This window comes from Coregonus clupeaformis, unplaced genomic scaffold, assembly GCF_020615455.1.
Source record: "Coregonus clupeaformis isolate EN_2021a unplaced genomic scaffold, ASM2061545v1 scaf0306, whole genome shotgun sequence".
In the NCBI taxonomy this organism is placed as follows: domain Eukaryota; kingdom Metazoa; phylum Chordata; class Actinopteri; order Salmoniformes; family Salmonidae; genus Coregonus; species Coregonus clupeaformis.
Window position 1 is genome coordinate 365,432 of NW_025533761.1, and position 17,982 is coordinate 383,413.

At 50.7% G+C, this 17,982-nt stretch overlaps 1 protein-coding gene across 1 annotated transcript in view; it reads right to left on the bottom strand.

Moving 5' to 3' along the window:
• Positions 1 to 225: 225 nt before the first annotated feature.
• Positions 226 to 17,982, bottom strand: part of LOC121572440 (DC-STAMP domain-containing protein 2-like) — a 39,232-nt gene continuing 21,475 nt past the window's right edge. The window contains exons 12-16 of the mRNA XM_041884511.1: positions 15,321 to 15,451; positions 14,976 to 15,103; positions 10,157 to 10,250; positions 1,049 to 1,288; positions 226 to 932 (exon numbers count right to left, since the gene is read on the bottom strand). Of these exons, the coding sequence (XP_041740445.1) occupies positions 647 to 932; positions 1,049 to 1,288; positions 10,157 to 10,250; positions 14,976 to 15,103; positions 15,321 to 15,451 (879 nt within the window). The 3' untranslated portion in view covers positions 226 to 646. The remainder of the gene's footprint in view (positions 933 to 1,048; positions 1,289 to 10,156; positions 10,251 to 14,975; positions 15,104 to 15,320; positions 15,452 to 17,982) is intronic.

Consider the following 17,982-nt stretch of genomic DNA (forward strand, 5'->3'; position numbering starts at 1 on the left):
CGTCTCCGGCACCTCCTCTCCCACACTCCCCTCCGTCTCCGATCAGACACTGAGTAGTACTGCTGGACATAGAGAAACTAACAGAGAAAACTGAGCAAGGGAACACAGGGAAGTGAGGGCATAAATACACAGGTGAACAGGTAGACACAGGTGACACCAATAGGATACTGATTAGTCCAGACTGTGAGTGAGGAGGTGCCTAAGGTTGTTGGAGGATGACACCTAGTGGGTCGCTCCGGAACTGCAACCCCCTCCTGTAACAGCTTGTACTATTTATCCTTCATATAACTCTATAAACTCATGCAGGTGATTCATGCAGTGCATTCCAATGGCACTAAAGCATAAATAGGGGGAATTTAACCAAAACCAGACAAGCTCATTCACATTCTAGATTTGGAGAACACTTCAAATGCATCTACTAGTTCACTATGAAGTTCCCCTATTTTTATCTCACTTACATATGGAAAATAAATGGGCTTATGCTTTGATAACATGGAGAACATGTATTTGAATACTACATGAAATTGATATCACTTAGAAAGTCATTTGCTTATCCCTATTAGCATCTGCAGCCTCTTTATCACAGACTGCAGTGTTCTGAGCTGAGCACAATGAGTTCCCTCTGAATGTCAGTGGAGCTGGTTGGTTAAGAAGATCCCTGAGAAAGTTGCGGTTGTGAGTTGTGGTCAAGGCTGTGGACTGTGACCGTTCTCAGGGATCCATCCTGAGAATGGTTAATCCGGCCAGAGGTGACAGAGTGAAACGAGGCGTCACTGTCTGAAGTGTCACTCTCGAACCCTTGGGTCTCCAGGCCCCCGCTCACACAGACGACCGAGAGGGACAATGTTAGGTTGGGGTTGTGGTCATAGTCATGGTCACTAGGCTCAGAGTGGTCCTGTTCTGAGTAGTCTTGGTAAGTCATATCTGGCTCACTGGGGATGACAGGCAGAGATACTGAATGCTCAATTAAATGTCAGATCATGATAATTCTGATGGTAATGATAGTAGTGATCATAATCATAAATATGAAGATTCACATCTCCATTACCTGTGTTCAGAGTCATTGGGGGGACTGATATGACCACTACTGCCGTCACTGTTCCCACTGTCCCCTTCCACCAGACCTATACTGCTGCAGGCCCCACGCTGCACCCTACTCTCGGAGGGCCACCGCCGGGTTGCCATGGAGATCCTCCTCTTCATAAGTCTCCTGGTGCCCCTGTGGGTGATGTGTGGGGAAGTTAGGGCGGCGGTCCACAGGCCCAGCTGCTCATCATCACTGGAGTCTCTGGAACATACAGGTTATACCACTGTTACAACACACAACTGCAATTCTGTATGACTAAGGGACACATCCTAGTTCATTAATTAATTTATATTCCACATTAGTTATATGTTTAGTTACTATGAGACAAGTGGTTTCTAGTGACAAAATGCCATTGGGACAAGTGAGTAACTTACTGTATCTTAAGTGTAACCAAATCAAATCAATTTTTATTTGTCACATGCGCCGAATACTACAGGTGTACACCTTACCGTGAAATGCTTACTTACAAGTCTTTAACCAACAATGCAGTTCAAGAAATAGAGTTAAGAAAATATTTACTAAATAAACTAAAGTAAAAAATAAATAAATAAGTAACACAATAAAATAACAATAACGAGGCTATATACAGGGGGTACCGGCACCGAGGCTTGGGGGTAGAAGCTGTTAACGAAACTTTTGGACCTAGACTTGGCGCTCCGGTACCGCTTGCCGTGCGGTAGCAGAGAGAACAGTCTATGACTTGGGTTACTGGAGTCTTTGACCATTTTCTGGGCCTTCCTCTGACACTGCCTAGTATATAGGTCCTGGATGGCAGGAAGCTTGGCCCTAGTGATGTACTGGACCGTACGCACTACCCTCTGTAGCGCCTTACGGTCGGATGCCAAGCAGTTGCCATACCAGGCGGTGATGCAACCGGTCAGGATGCTCTCCATGGTGCAGCTTTAGAACATTTTGAGGATCTGGGGACCCATGCCAAATCTTTTCAGTCTTTTCAGTTTCAGGTGTTGTCATGCCCTCTTCACGACTGTCTTGGTGAATTTGGACCATGATAGTTTGTTGGTGATGTGGACACCAAGAAACTTGAAACTCTCGACCCGCTCCACTACAGCCCTGTCGATGTGAATGGGGGCGTATTCGGCCCTCCTTTTCCTGTAGTCCACAATCAGTTCCTTTGTCTTGCTCACATTGAGGGAGAGGTTGTTGTCTCTGACCTGCTCCCTATAGGCTGTCTCATCGTTGTCGGTGATCAGGCCTACCACTGTTGTGTCGTCAGCAAACTTAATGATGGTGTTGGAGTCGTGCTTGGCCACTCAGTCGTGGGTGAACAGGGAGTACAGGAGGGGACCAAGCACGCACCCCTGAGGGGCCCCCGTGTTGAGGATCAGCGTGGCAGATGTGTTGTTGCCTACCCTTACCACCTGGGGTTGGCCCGTCAGGAAGTCCAGGATCCAGTTGCAGAGGGAGGTGTTTAGTCCCAGGGTCCTTAGCTTAGTGATGAGCTTTGTGGGCACTATGGTGTTGAACGCTGAGCTGTAGTCAATGAACAGCATTCTCACATACAGTGAGGGAAAAACGTATTTGATCCCCTGCTGATTTTGTACGTTTGCCCACTGACAAAGAAATGATCAGTCTATAATTTTAATGGTAGGTTTATTTGAACAGTGAGAGACAGAATAACAACAACAAAAATCCAGGAAAACGCATGTCAAAAATGTTATGAATTGATTTCAATTTTAATGAGGGAAATAAGTATTTTACCCCCTCTTAATCAGAAAGATTTCTGGCTCCCATGTTTCTTTTATACATTAACATTTGACATTTTAGTCATTTAGCAGACGCTCTTATCCAGAGCGACTTACAATATATATATATATATATTTTTTTTATACTGGCCCCCCGTGGGAATCAAACCCACAACCCTGGTGTTGCAAACGCCATGCTCTACCAACTGAGCTACATCCCTGCCGGCCATTCCCTCCCCTACCCTGGACAACTTGTGCGCCGCCCCATGGGTCTCCCGGTCGCGGCCGGCCACGACAGAGCCTGGATTTGAACCAGGATCTCTACTGCGCCACTCGGGAGACTCTTAAAGGGAGTGCTCCTAATCTCAGCTTGTTACCTGTATAAAAGAGACCTGTCCACAGAAGCAATTAATCAATCAGATTCCAAACTCTCCACCATGGCCAAGACCAAAGAGCTCTCCAAGGATGTCAGGGACAAGATTGTAGACCTACACAAGGCTGGAATGGGCTACAAGACCATCGCCAAGCAGCTTGGTGAGAAGGTGACAACAGTTGGTGCGATTATTCACAAATGGAAGAAACACAAAATAACTGTCAATCTCCCTCGGCCTGGGGCTCCATGCAAGATCTCACCTTGTGGAGTTGCAATGATCATGAGAACGGTGATGAATCAGCCCAGAACTACACGGGAGGATCTTGTCAATGATCTCAAGGGACCATAGTCACCAAGAAAACAATTGGTAACACACTATGCCGTGAAGGACTGAAATCCTGCAGCGCCTGCAAGGTCCCCCTGCTCAAGAAAGCACATATACAGGGCCGTCTGAAGTTTGCCAATGAACATCTGAATGATTCAGAGGAGAACTGGGTGAAAGTGTTGTGGTCAGATGAGACCAAAATCGAGCTCTTTGGCATCAATTCAACTTGCCGTGTTTGGAGGAAGAGGAATGTTGCCTATGACCCCAAGAACACCATCTCCACCGTCAAACATGGAGGTGGAAACATTATGCTTTGGGGGTGTTTTTCTGCTAAGGGGACAGGACAACTTCACCACATCAAAGGGACGATGGGCGGGGCCATGTACCGTCAAATCTTGGGTGAGAACCTCCTTCCCTCAGCCAGGGCATTGAAAATGGGTCGTGGATGGGTATTCCAGCATGACAATGACCCAAAACACACGGCCAAGGCAACAAAGGAGTGTCTCAAGAAGAAGCTGTCACAATCCGGGTTAGAACTCCGGTCTCAGAAGTGTAGAGCTGGGGGTACTACCCCTTAGCCACAGAGGAGATGTTGTAGGACCCAAATGAAACACCCAAGGCAATACTCCAGGCAAGTAGATTTAATGTTCCAAAACAGGAGGCAAAACAAAACAACTCCACGAGGGGAGAAAAACAAACTAAAGATAACTTCAAAAACTTACTAGGACAGACACGGTGAGACAAAGCAGGAGACACACAGTCAGGACGCAATAACCAAGTGAGAAACAAGGGGAAAACACACAGCTAAAATACACAAGGGGAAACAAGGCACAGGTGACCTGGATAAGCTAATTAGGACACATGAGGAAGAACTAAGGCAAAGGGGAACACAGCTGACCTCTAGAGGCCAGGAGACAAACAGGGGAAGCAGGAAGCTGACAGGACCCCCTCCTCTAGGAACGACTCCTGACGTTCCTTCCAGAACACCCTGGCCCCAGGGTGCGAAAATCTCGGATCAACCCTGGGTCCAGGATGTCCCTGGCTGGAACCCAGGAGCGCTCCTCTGGCCCGTAGCCCTCCCAGTCCACCAGATACTGCAGAGAGTTCTGGACCCTCCGGGAGTCCAGTATCCGGCGGACTGTGTAGGCTGGCTGGCCGTCTATGATCCTGGGAGGTGGCGGGGGTCTGTGTGGGGGGCAAAAGGAGAAGACAAGACAGGTTTAAGGAGTGAAACATGGAAAGTGGGGTTAACTCTAAGGGAGCGAGGCAGAACTAAACGATACGAAACAGGGTTAACCTTTCTAGCAATGCGGAAAGGGCCGATGTATCTCTGGGAAAGCTTCTTGGATTCGACCCGGAGGGGCAAGTTCTTAGTGGCCAACCAAACTCTCTGACCAGCTCGGAAACTAGGGGCCGTCCGGCGGTGGCGATTAGCCTGACTTTGGTATCTCTGGGAGGTCCGAAGGAGGGTACACCTGGCCTTCTTCCAGGTCCGCCTACAGCGTTGGACAAAGCGCTGGGCCGAGGAACACCAACTTGCGCCTCTTCCTCTGGAAATAATGGAGGGGTTGTAACCGAACTGGCATTCGAAGGGGGACAATCCGGTGGCTGAGGACTGGAGGGTGTTGTGGGCATATTCAGCCCAAATGATATAGGTGGCCCAAGACGTGGGATTACTGGCCGCCATACACCGCAGGGTGGTCTCCAGATCCTGATTAATCCGTTCCGTTTGGCCATTAGACTCTGGATGGAATCCTGACGATAGGCTGGCTGTGGCCCCAATAAGCCTGCAGAAGGCCCCCAAAACCGGGACGAGAATTGGGGACCTCGGTCAGAGACCACGTCCAGGGGAATGCCAAATATCCGGAAGACATGGTTCATGAGGAGCTCAGCAGTCTCCTTAGCCGAGGGCAGCTTGGGCAGGGGAATAAACCGGGCAGCCTTAGAGAAACGGTCTACCACCACAAGGATGACGGTGTTGCCCTGGGATAGAGGAAGTCCCGTAACAAAGTCCAGAGAAAGGTGTGACCATGGCCTTCGAGGAACAGGTAAGGGATGGAGCAGTCCCTGGGGTCGCTGGCGTGTCGACTTTCCCTGGTTGCACACAGGGCAGGCCTCAACATAGACCTGCACGTCCTTCTTGATGGACGGCCACCAAAACCGCCGTCGGAGGAACTCCAGTGTGCGAGCACTGCCAGGATGGCATGTCAAGGGCGACTCATGACCCCACTGCAAGACGCGGGCCCGAACCGAGAGAGGAATGACAGGCGACCGGCAGGACCACCGCCTGGATCGGGCTCATGGGCAAGAGCTTCTCGTACCCCTCTTTCTAGTTCCCACTGAAGAGGTGCGACGATCCTAGACCTCGGAATAATCGATGCCAAGGGCTTCTCTTGTACCTCGGGAGAATAGACTCGAGACAGAGCATCCGGCTTGACGTTCTTGGTGCCAGGTCGGTAAGTCAGGAGGAACTGGAATCGATTAAAGAAAAGGGACCATCGTGCTTGCCGAGGGTTCATCCGCTTAGCCTGTTGGAGATATTCCAGGTTCTTGTGGTCTGTGAGAACCTGGAAAGGGTGCTGAGCCCCCTCAAGCCAATGGCGCCACTCTTCCAAGGCCAGTTTTACCGCAAGCAACTCTAGATCCCCCACGTGGTAGTTGCGCTCGGCCTCAGACAGGCGGCGAGACATGAAGGCACAAGGGTGTAATCTCCCATCCGCACCCCTCTGTGACAGGACGGCTCCCACCCCCACCTCTGAGGCGTCCACCTCCACCACGAAAGGTCTCTCTGGGTCAGGGGTCACCAGAATCGGAGCAGAAGTGAAGCGGCGCTTGAGATCCTCGAAGGCCCCTGCTGCTTCCGGACCCCAGTGAATCTTGGTCCCTCCTCCCTTGGTAAGCGTCGTCAAGGGGGCTACCACCGAGCTGAAATTCTTGATGAACTTCCGATAGAAGTTAGAAAAGCCAATGAACCGTTGAACCTCCTTGACCGTGGCAGGTGTGGGCCAATCGTGGACCGCCTTGACCTTCTTGGGATCCATCTCTAGGTGCCCGGGAGTGACAATAAACCCGAGAAACTGAGTCTGAGAAACATGAAATTCACACTTCTCAGGCTTAACGTAGAGGTGATTGTCAAGGAGCCTCTGGAGAACCCGGCTAACATGCCCCTCATGTTCCTTCAGTGACCTCGAGAAGATGAGGATATCGTCCAGGTACACGAAGACGAACAGATTAAGCATATCCCGGAGAACATCATTAATCAGGGCTTGGAATACTGCGGGGGCATTGGTGAGCCCGAACGGCATCACCCGATATTCATAGTGTCCCGTGGGCGTGTTGAACGCCGTCTTCCATTCGTCTCCTGGCCGGATCCGCACGAGATGGTAAGCATTGCGGAGATCCAGCTTAGTAAAAATGGAAGCCCCTTGAAGCAGCTCAAAAGCAGTGGCCATGAGAGGAAGAGGGTATCGATTCCGAACCGTGATCTTGTTGAGTCCCCGGTAATCAATACAAGGCCTCAGACCCCCGTCTTTCTTTTCAACAAAAAGAAGCCCGCCCCAGCCGGGGAAGTAGAGGCATAGATGAGGCCGGCTGCCAAGGACTCCTTAATGTAGGTGTCCATAGCTGCGTGCTCGGGGAGGACAAGGAAAAGATCCGACCTCTAGGAGGGCAGCACCCAGGGAGTAGACCAATGGCACAGTCATAAGTGCGATGAGGCGGTAAGGCAGTAGCCCGGGCCTTGCTGAACACTGCCTTGAACCGATGGTAAACACTGGGGACTCGGGAGACGTCAACAGACTCTTGAAACTGGGTACTAGGGGCTGAGGAACTCTGAAGCATGCAGGTGAGTTGGCAAGTGGGACCCCAGCTAAGAATGGTGCCAGTAGGCCAGTCGATCTGGGGATTATGTCTGCATAGCCAAGGGTGACCCAGGATAATAGGATACTCGGGAGAGTCAATGAGATAGAAGGTCTCCTCCTGCTGGTGTTGAGAGATGGTAAGTCGCAGGGACTGAGTCGCCTCAGTAACTTTTCCTGGTTCCAGAGGTCTGCCATCTAAGGCTGTAACTGCCTGGGGTTGAGGAAGTAGTTGGGTAGGGATCTTAAGTTCCTTAGCCAAGGTTACATCCATAAAATCACCTGCGGCACCGGAATCGATCATAGCCTGGACCCGATGCTGGTGGCCCTCCCAGGACAGAGTGGCTGGAATAGCTAGGACCGCGTTAGTAGGAGGAGCTCTAATTTTCCCCATCACAACCCTCCTGTAGCTGGGCGGGGACAGGCGTTTCCCAAAGCTCGGGGCAAGTGGAGCGGAAGTGGCCGGCAACCCCGCAGTAGAGGCACCGACGCTCCCTCATGCGACGTTCCCTTTCGTTGGAAGAAAGCCTGGAACGGCCTAACTGCATGCTCTCCGGGGAATCCTGGGGCAGTTCAGGAGCCGGGGCAGCTCTGAATGACGGAGTCCAAACAGGAGAAACAGAGCTGCTCAGAGGAACTTGGGACTGAGACACCTGACGGCGAGCCGTTCTCCGCTCTCTTAGACGATTGTCCAGGCGGATGGCCAAGGCTATGAGGGACTCGAGATCTTCAGCTGGTTCACGGGTGGCTAACTCATCTTGAAGGGGCTCAGATAACCCTCCCTGAAAGCAGACCCTCAGCGCTTCATCATTCCATCCGCTCCTTGCTGCTATGGTTCGAACTCAATGGCAAAATCTGCCGTGCTTCGGGGCCCTGACGGAGAGACAGTAGGCGCTTGGAAGCCTCCCGCCCACTGACAGGATGATCGAACACCCGCTTGAACTCTTCTACAAATGCAGCGTGGGAGTCACAACAGGCCTCCTGGGCCTGCCACACCGCAGAGGCCCAGGCGAGCGCCTTGTCTGAAAGAAGGGTAATGAGGTAGGCAATCTTGGAACGGTCTGTGGGAAAACTTGAGGGTTGGAGCTCGAAGGTGAGGGAGCATTGGGTGAGGAAACCCTGGCAAGAGCTTGGATCCCCAGAAAAGGGCTTGGGAGGTGGTAGTCGGGGCTCCGCCAACCGAGAAGGCCTGTCGTCACTGGGAGGTGACCGGGGGGAAGGGGGAGGACCAAGGAGGCGTTCAAAGAGCTGGTGAAGGGAACTCATCATTTCGGCCAGGAGTTGAGAATGTCTAGCCATCAGCTCCTCTTGTCGGCTGAGAAACGGCTTCATGGCGCTGGAAAGAAGCCTCATGTCGAATGATCACCGCCAACAGGTCCTGGGAACTGAGTGTTTCTGGGTCCATGATTGACTTGGTTATTCTGTCACAATCCGGGTTAGAACTCCGGTCTCAGAAGTGTAGAGCTGGGGGTACTACCCCTTAGCCACAGAGGAGATGTTGTAGGACCCAAATGAAACACCCAAGGCAATACTCCAGGCAAGTAGATTTAATGTTCCAAAACAGGAGGCAAAACAAAACAACTCCACGAGGGGAGAAAAACAAACTAAAGATAACTTCAAAAACTTACTAGGACAGACACGGTGAGACAAAGCAGGAGACACACAGTCAGGACGCAATAACCAAGTGAGAAACAAGGGGAAAACACACAGCTAAAATACACAAGGGGAAACAAGGCACAGGTGACCTGGATAAGCTAATTAGGACACATGAGGAAGAACTAAGGCAAAGGGGAACACAGCTGACCTCTAGAGGCCAGGAGACAAACAGGGGAAGCAGGAAGCTGACAGAAGCACATTAAGGTCCTGGAGTGGCCTAGCCAGTCTCCAGACCTTAATCCCATAGACAATCTGTGGAGGAAGCTGAAGGTTTGAGTTGCCAAACGTCAGCCTCGAAACCTTAATGACTTGGAGAAGATCTGTAAAGAGGAGTGGAACAAAATCCCTCCTGAGATGTGTGCAAACCTGGTGGCCAACTACAAGAAACGTCTGACCTCTGTAATTGCCAACAAGGGTTTTGCCACTAAGTCATGTTTTGCAGAGGGGTCAAATACTTATTTCCCTCATTAAAATGCAAATAAATTTATAACATTTTTGACATGTGTTTTTCTGGATTTTTGTTGTTGTTATTCTGTCTCTCACTGTTCAAATAAACCTACCATTAAAATTATAGACTGATCATGTCATTGTCAGTGGGCAAACGTACAAAATCAGCAGGGGATCAAATACTTTTTCCCCTCACTGTAGGTGTTCCTTTTGTCCAGGTGGGAAAGGGCAGTGTGGAGTGCGATTGCATCATCTGTGGATCTGTTGGGGCGGTATGCGAATTGGAGTGGGTCTAGGGTTTCCGGGATGATGGTATTGATGTTACAAACAAAGTGTAACATGATAGTTAAAATCTAATCAAATGTATTGTTCACATACACATGGTTAGCAGGTGTTATTGCGAGTGTAGCGAAATGCTTGTGCTTCTTGTTCCGACAGTGCAGCAATATCTAGCAAGTAATATCTAACAGTTCCACAACAAAAACCTAATACACACAAATCTAAGTAAAGGAATGGAATAAGAATATATAAATATATGGATGAGCAATGTCTTTGCATAGGCTAAGATGCAATAGATAGTATAGAATACAGTATATACAATAGATAGTATAGAATAAAGTATATACATAGCTGACCACAGTTAAGTGGTCAGCTAGAATCTAACAGGTTAAACAGGTCATGAGTAATGCGCCCTTGTGGAAGACTCACAGCTCTTCCTCACAGTCCTCCTGAAAAGTCAGGGGTCCCATGCAAACTGCACACACCTGGCCCATACTCTGGAAGCACTGCTTACAGTATACCCCTGTGGACGTTAAAACAGCAAATGGGTTAGAGTGCAACAAACCACAGTGGAGCAGTTGAATGGAACAGAAAAGTCAGATTGCCAAGGGGAACATAAAACTCATCAAGACCAGGGGGTATTTCACAAGATAGTATCAAAGATATGGCTCGCAAACATGGGTTAACATTCTGAAACAACATGTAATCCCTAAGTGGTTTCAAAGAGTTGCAAATCTGGCTTTGAGAAACACACCCCTCGTGGTCCTTCACCAAAGGTGTTAGCTGAATTCTTATCCTTCTAGGCTGAGTCAACAGTTTAACAGAGTCAACTCCCTCACTGTACACACAATAAGGTAAAACTCCATTTCATTTCACAAGGAAAAAGATACGATTTTATGACACTCAAAGAAAACCGGTGTCAGGTTCTATGTGTATGAGGCGAGTGAAGTCAAGCGCAGGACACAGAGATACTAGCAGACTTACTTTACTAATAGTAAAGAACAAAACAAAACCTCCGAACCAGGAGGGAAAAACACCATACACGTAATATGAAATACAGCAATGCCGATACCGCCTAGACACAAAACAATATCACACAAATACCAAACGTGAGACAAGGGTAATTATAGGATATACAATCAAACATAATAGACAACAGGTGTAACTACTCAAGACTAAACAGGACAAACACCGAACGGCAGTAGCTAGTACTCCGGTGACGACGAACGCCGAAGCCTGCCCGAGCAAGGAGGCGGAGCAGCCTCGGCAGAATCCGTGACAGTACCCCCCCCCCCCCCACGCGGCTCCAGCCGTGCGCCGACCCCGGCCTCGGGGACGGCCAAGAGGACGCGGAGCAGGGCGAGTCGGATGACTCCGGTGGAACTCCGTCAAGAGGGAGGGATCTAGGATGTCCCTCCTAGGGACCCAGCACCGTTCCTCCGGACCGTACCCCTCCCACTCCACGAGATACTGCAGACCCCCCATCCGACGTCTCGAATCCACGATGGAACGGACTGAGTACGCCGGAGCCCCCTCGATGTCCAGTGGGGGCGGAGGAGCCTCTCGTATCTCATTCTCCTGGAGTGGACCAGCTACCACCGGCCTGAGGAGAGACACATGGAACGAGGGGTTAATGCGGTAATTTATGGACAGTTGTAACCTATAACATACCTCGTTCAATCTCCTCAGGACTTAAAAAAAAAACCTCCCGCTAAGGCAGTGCACCGTTCGACCTATACCCGGATGACCAGAGGAGGGTGACGTGTGATCCCAATATATCAGTCGATCACGGATCTCGAGCGGCACGTACTTCCGCCCCTCTGGACACTCAGGAGGAGTAGGGTCTGTACGTAACGCCCACTCGATCTCCGCATCGACCTCCCACACCACCGGTGCCACCAGACAAGACTCCGGAAGTATGGGAGTGGGCTCAATGGACCTCTCCTCTGTGTCATATCGCCGGGACAGGGCGTCTGCCTTCACGTTCTGTGACCCTGGTATATACGTGAGCTTAAATACAAACCGGGCAAGAAACATGGCCCACCTAGCCTGACGAGGGTTCAGTCTCCTCGCTGCCCGGATGTACTCCAGGTTACGATGGTCAGTCAGAATGAGGAAAGGGTGTTTAGCCCCCTCAAGCCAATGCCTCCACACCTTTAGGGCTTGAACCACCGCTAGCAGCTCCCTGTCCCCCACGTCATAATTTCGTTCCGCCGGACTGAGCTTCTTAGAATAAAAGGCACAGGGACGGAGTTTAGGAGGCGTGCCCGAGCGTTGAGACAGTACAGCATCAATCCCCGCCTCGGACGCATCCACCTCCACTTGGAACGCCAAAGAGGGGTCCGGATGTGCCAGCACCGGAACCGAGGTGAACAGGTCCTTCAGATGTCTAAACGCACTGTCCGCCTCAGCCGACCACTGCAAACGCACCGGGCCCCCCTTTAGCAGGGAGGTGATGGGAGCTGCTACCTGTCCAAAACCCCGGATAAACCTCCGGTAGTAATTGGCAAAACCCAAAAACCGCTGCACCTCCTTAACCGTGGTGGGAGTCTGCCAATTACGCACGGCTGAAACGCGGTCAATCTCCATCTCCACCCCTGACGCGGACAACCGATGTCCCAGGAAGGAGATGGACTCCTGGAAAAACAGGCATTTCTCCGCCTTCACATACAAGTCATGCTCCAACAGCCTACCCAACACCCGACGCACCAGGGACACATGCTCGGCTCGTGTAGCGGAGTATGTTAGAATGTCATCAATATACACCACTACACCCTGTCCATGCAAATCCCGGAAAATCTTGTCCACAAATGATTGGAAGACTGAAGGAGCATTCATTAACCCGTAGGGCATGACAAGATACTCATAGTGACCCGAGGTGGTACTAAATGCTGTTTTCCATTCATCTCCCTACCTAATGCGCACCAGGTTGTAAGCGCTCCTGAGATCCAATTTTGTGAAGAATCGCGCCCCGTGTAATGACTCCGTCATACTCGCAATCAGAGGGAGAGGATAACTGTATTTAATAGTAATCTGATTGAGAGCACGGTAATCAATACACGGGCGCAAACCCCCATCCTTCTTCTTCACAAAAAAAGAAACTCGAGGACGCAGGAGAAGTGGATGGCCGTATGTATCCCTGTCCCAGAGATTCGGTGACGTTTGTCTCCATAGCCGCCGTCTCCTCTTGAGACAGAGGATACACATGACTACGCGGAAGTGCAGCGCCTGCCTGGAGGTCTATCGCACAATCCCCCTGTCTATGAGGTGGTAATTGAGTCGCCCTCTTCTTACTGAAGACGAGTGCCAAATCTGTATACTCAGGAGGAATGTGCAGTGCGGGCATTTGGTTCGGACTTTCCACCGTTGTTGCCCCAACGGAAACACCTATACACCGCCCGACACACTGATCAGACCATTCCCTGAGAGCCCTCTGTTGCCATGAAATGTTGGGGTCATGAGATATTAACCAGGGAAGCCCCAAAACCACGGGAAACGCAGGAGAGTCAATCAAATACAACTGTATAATCTCCTCATGACCCCCCTGCGTCTTCATCTTAAGTGGCGCTGTGACCTCCCTAATCAATCCCGACCCCAAAGGGCGGCTGTCTAGGGCATGGATAGGGAAGGGCACATCAACTGGTATGAGGGGAATCCCTAACTTATAACAGAAACTGCGATCAATAAAATTCCCAGCTGCGCCTGAATCGACTACCGCCTTATGCTGGGAGTGAGAAGAAACCTCGGGAAACACAACTTGGATACACATGTGGACAACAGAGAGCTCTGGGTGAGTTGGGCGCTTACTCACCTGGAATGACTCATCAGTGCGTGGCCTGCTGCCTCGATCCCTAGGAGACCCTCCCCAGCACCGAACCGCAGTGTGTCCTCTGCGGCCACAGTTGGTGCAGGGGACGCCCTCTCTCCTGGTCTCTCTCCTCCTCTCTCTAGCACCAGCACCCCCGAGCTCCATAGGGCTCGGCTCGGAGGTGCTGGGGGATGGAATCGACGTCCGCGGGTAGCCAACAGGGTATCCAGACGAATCGACATGTCCACCAGCTGATCGAAACTCAGTTTGGTGTTCCTGCATGCCAACTCTCGGCGAACGTCCTCCCGTAGGCTGCACCTATAGTGGTCGATGAGGGCCCTCTCATTCCATCCCGCATTGGCCGCCAGAGTCCGGAAATCCAGTGCGAATTCCTGCGCGCTCCTCTTCCCCTGTCTGAGGTGGAACAGACGCTCCCCCGCCGCTTTCCCCTCTGGGGGATGATCGAAAACCGCCCTGAAGCGGCGGGAGAACTCTGCATAACTGACTGTAGCGGCGTCTATTCCCCTCCACTCGGCGTTGGCCCACTCCAGTGCCTTGCCAGACAGACAGAAGATGAGGGCGGGAACGCTCTCGTATCCCGAGGGCGCCGGGTGAATGGTTGCCAGGTAGAGTTCTACTTGGAGCAGGAAACCCTGACACCCGGCCGCGGTGCCATCATAAGCCCTCGGGAGCGAGAGCCGAATCCCACTGGACTCCGGAGATGGAACGATGTGTATGGCTGAGGGTGGTGGTATTGTTGGAGGAGGTGTGGGCAAACCTCCTCTCTCCCATCGGCTCAAGGTGTTCATAACATCTTGCATGGCGGTGCCCAGTTTCTGGATCATGGTGTCTTGGTTGCTTACGCGCTCCTCCAATGATCCCGTTGGCACCGCTGATCCTGCTGACTCCATGGTGTGGTGTGTTATTCTGTCAGGTTCGATGTGTATGAGGCGAGTGAAGTCAATCGCAGGACACAGAGATACTAGCAGACTTACTTTACTAATAGTAAAGAACAAAACAAAACCTCCGAACCAGGAGGGAAAAACACCATACACGTAATATGAAATACAGCAATGCCGATACCGCCTAGACACAAAACAATATCACACAAATACCAAACGTGAGACAAGGGTAATTATAGGATATACAATCAAACATAATAGACAACAGGTGTAACTACTCAAGACAAAACAAGACAAACACCGAAACATCGATCGGCAGTAGCTAGTACTCCGGGGACGACGAACGCCGAAGCCTGCCCGAGCAAGGAGGAGGAGCAGCCTCGGCAGAATCCGTGACAACCGGTACATGAAAGGCAGGTAACATTTATGAGCTTGTAGAGTCTTTAAAGGAAACAGATGTATCTACTTTTCAAGGGGGTCCTATAAACAAAAGCAACATAAAGCAAAGACCTTAAAGGCCTGAGTTAGGCTGCTGTACCTTTACACTGAGGGGTGATGCATGTGACCATGCTGGGGTCGTCCTGTCCCTCTCCTCTCCTTCCACAGGCCATGCAAGAGACAGAGGACACCCCCAGAAACTCAGCCAGGTAGGACCCACCTGGGAGGCTAGATTAAAGAACACATCATTAGCTGTAATAACATTAGTGATGTGTCAAAGTTATCTGTACACACATCCACTATAAATATGTGTAATGTGTTACAGTCCTCAACTATTCTGGATTTGCATGGTCAAAATAACTGCACTAGTTAAAATACTAATATGGTGAAAAGATGGGAAATGGCTTCAAGAATGGGAGATTTAGGAAATTGACATTCATTTTACCAGGTTGTTAGTGTCTGGAGGAAGTTGGTCCCCTCTCCGTCTGCCCTGCTCCTGGCTACAGACCTCAGCAGGGCTTTACCTAGAGACGTACGCTGGCTCTGGATCCTCCTGTGGAGGAGCTGCACCCGCTCCTGCCCCACAGAAGATAGAGAAACACCTTTACCTGCTCTATGTTATGTTAAAAGTGTTGAAGTGTCTGGATCTGGAAAAGGTGCTGGACAAATAGAATGCATCTGCAGCCTGGCCCAGTAGATAATCTATAGAATTTCCTGATCATGCTTTGTCAATCTCAGAGGAAATTAGATTGTCACCAGGGCAAGACAATAAATACCCATTGGCAGACAATATACATATACAGATAATTGCCAAAATAAAGGAAACACTCGAGTAAAGGAGGGATACAAAGTATATTGAAAGCAGGTGCTTCCACACAGTTGTGGTTCCTGAGTTAATGAAGCAATTAACATCCCATCATTCTTAGGGTCATGTATAAAAATAAATATATTGTTACAGGTGATAATAAACATATTTTGTTTAGTTACTTTTTCCTCAACTTGTTTCTATAACTTTATAGCAAGTAAAGCTAGCTTGCACTGCAGAGCAGCTAGCTAAACGCTAGGCTAGGTTGAAGATACCATTGTAGCTAGCGACCTCCACCTAATAATCATCATCAAAAACAAACGTTATTAACATCACAATAAACTTAAAACGTGAGGCAACAGTCATATAATATAATTGGCTTAACAGCCAATGTGTATTATTTAACATGACTATTAAAATAGTATTCACTTATAGGAATGGGTAATTGTTTACAAGTTGCTAGATCCCATAAAGCCATTACCGGAAACCACATATTTTCATCTTCTTCTGTGGTTTGGCAACTTCCTGTTCTTCTACGGACTCTGGGTGGACTGAAGACGACGCAAAGTTTGAAAAATGTCAAAGTATGCAGCTTCCATCTCGCAACGGAGCCTTCAACTGCAAGGGGGCATTGCGTTTGCACTCCGTTGTGGACGTCCCCATTGAAATGCATGACATCCGGCGCAACGTAACGGAGTGCTTATGGGTAATGTGAACGAGGCTTGAGGCAGCGCTTTCCACCACCATTAACAAAACCCCAAATGATGGAATTTCTCGTGGAAGAATGGTGTCGCATCCCTCCAATAGAGTTCCAGACACTTGTATAATCTATGCCAAGGTGCATTGAAGCTGTTCTGGTGGCTCGTGGTGGCCCCACACTCTATTAAGACACTTTATGTTGGTGTTTCCTTTATTTTGGCAGTTACCTGTACATCGAGTTATGTGTGCATGTAGACTAAGTGTCACGGTTTCGGCCGAGACTGCTCCTCCTCCTGGTTCGGGCAGGCTTCGGCGTTCGCCGTCCCCGGAATACTAGCTGCCACCGTTGTATGTTTCGTGGTGTGATTGCTTTGGTCTGTCTTGTACACCTGTATCTGTTTGTGTCCTGATTACGTGTCCTATAAGTTCCTTGTTTTGTATTAGTTAGATTGTGTGTTGTTGTCTGCCTGTCGTGCGGAGCTGCGTGTTTGCGCTCTGTCTGTTTTGTGTATTGTTTACGCATGTTTGCGTAATTCCCTCGCCTCCGTTTGTTTTCGAGGTCGTGTATTGTTTTGTTGCACTTTGGACTAGTAAAGTCTTTTGGACGAATCCTCTGTGTCCTGCGCCTGACTCCTCCACCACATCCACATCGGTTCTTCTGACAGAACAACACACCAACTATGGAGTCAGCAGGAGCAGCGGCGGCACCCAAGTCCCTGAAAGAACGGATCAGCTACCAAGACACCATGATCGGGCAACTTGGAGCCGCCATGGATGAGGTGTCCAACACTCTGCGCCGGTTGGTTACTGGAGAGGTGCCCACGCCTTCTTACACCATCCCATCACCAACGGCCAGTCCTCCTCTCTCAGCACCGGAACCCAGTGGCATTCGGCTCTCGCTCCCGAGGGCATATGACGGTTCTGCAGCCGGGTGTCAGGGGTTCCTCCTGCAGGTGGAACTCTACCTGGCTACCATACACCCAGCGCCCTCGGGATACGAGAGCGTATCCGCCCTCATCTCCTGTCTATCCGGCAAGGCGTTGGAGTGGGCCAACGCCGAATGGAGGGGAATAGACGCCGCTACCATCACCTACGCGGAGTTCTCCCGCCGCTTCAGGGCTGTCTTCGATCACCCACCTGAAGGGAAAGCGGCGGGAGAGCGTCTGTTCCACCTCCGACAGGGGAAGAGGAGCGCACAGGAGTTCGCACTGGAGTTCCGGACGCTAGCGGCGGATGCGGGGTGGAATGAGAGGGCCCTCATCGGCCATTACCGGTGTAGCCTACGAGAGGACGTTCGTCGTGAGCTGGCCTGCAGGGACACCAACCTATCATTCAACCAGTTGGTGGACATCTCCATCCGTCTAGACACCCTGCTGGCTACCCGCGGACGTCCCGAGTGGGGGTCTTCCATTCCACCCTCCAGCACCTCCGAGCCGATTCCCATGGAGCTCGGGGGTGCTGGCGCTAGAGAGAGGAGGAGAGAGAACCCGAGGGGGGCCACCCCCTGCACCAACTGTGGCCGTGGAGGACACACCGCGGCCAGGTGCTGGGGAGGGTCTCCTGGGAGAGGGGACAACAGGTCACGCACTGGGGAGTCATTTCA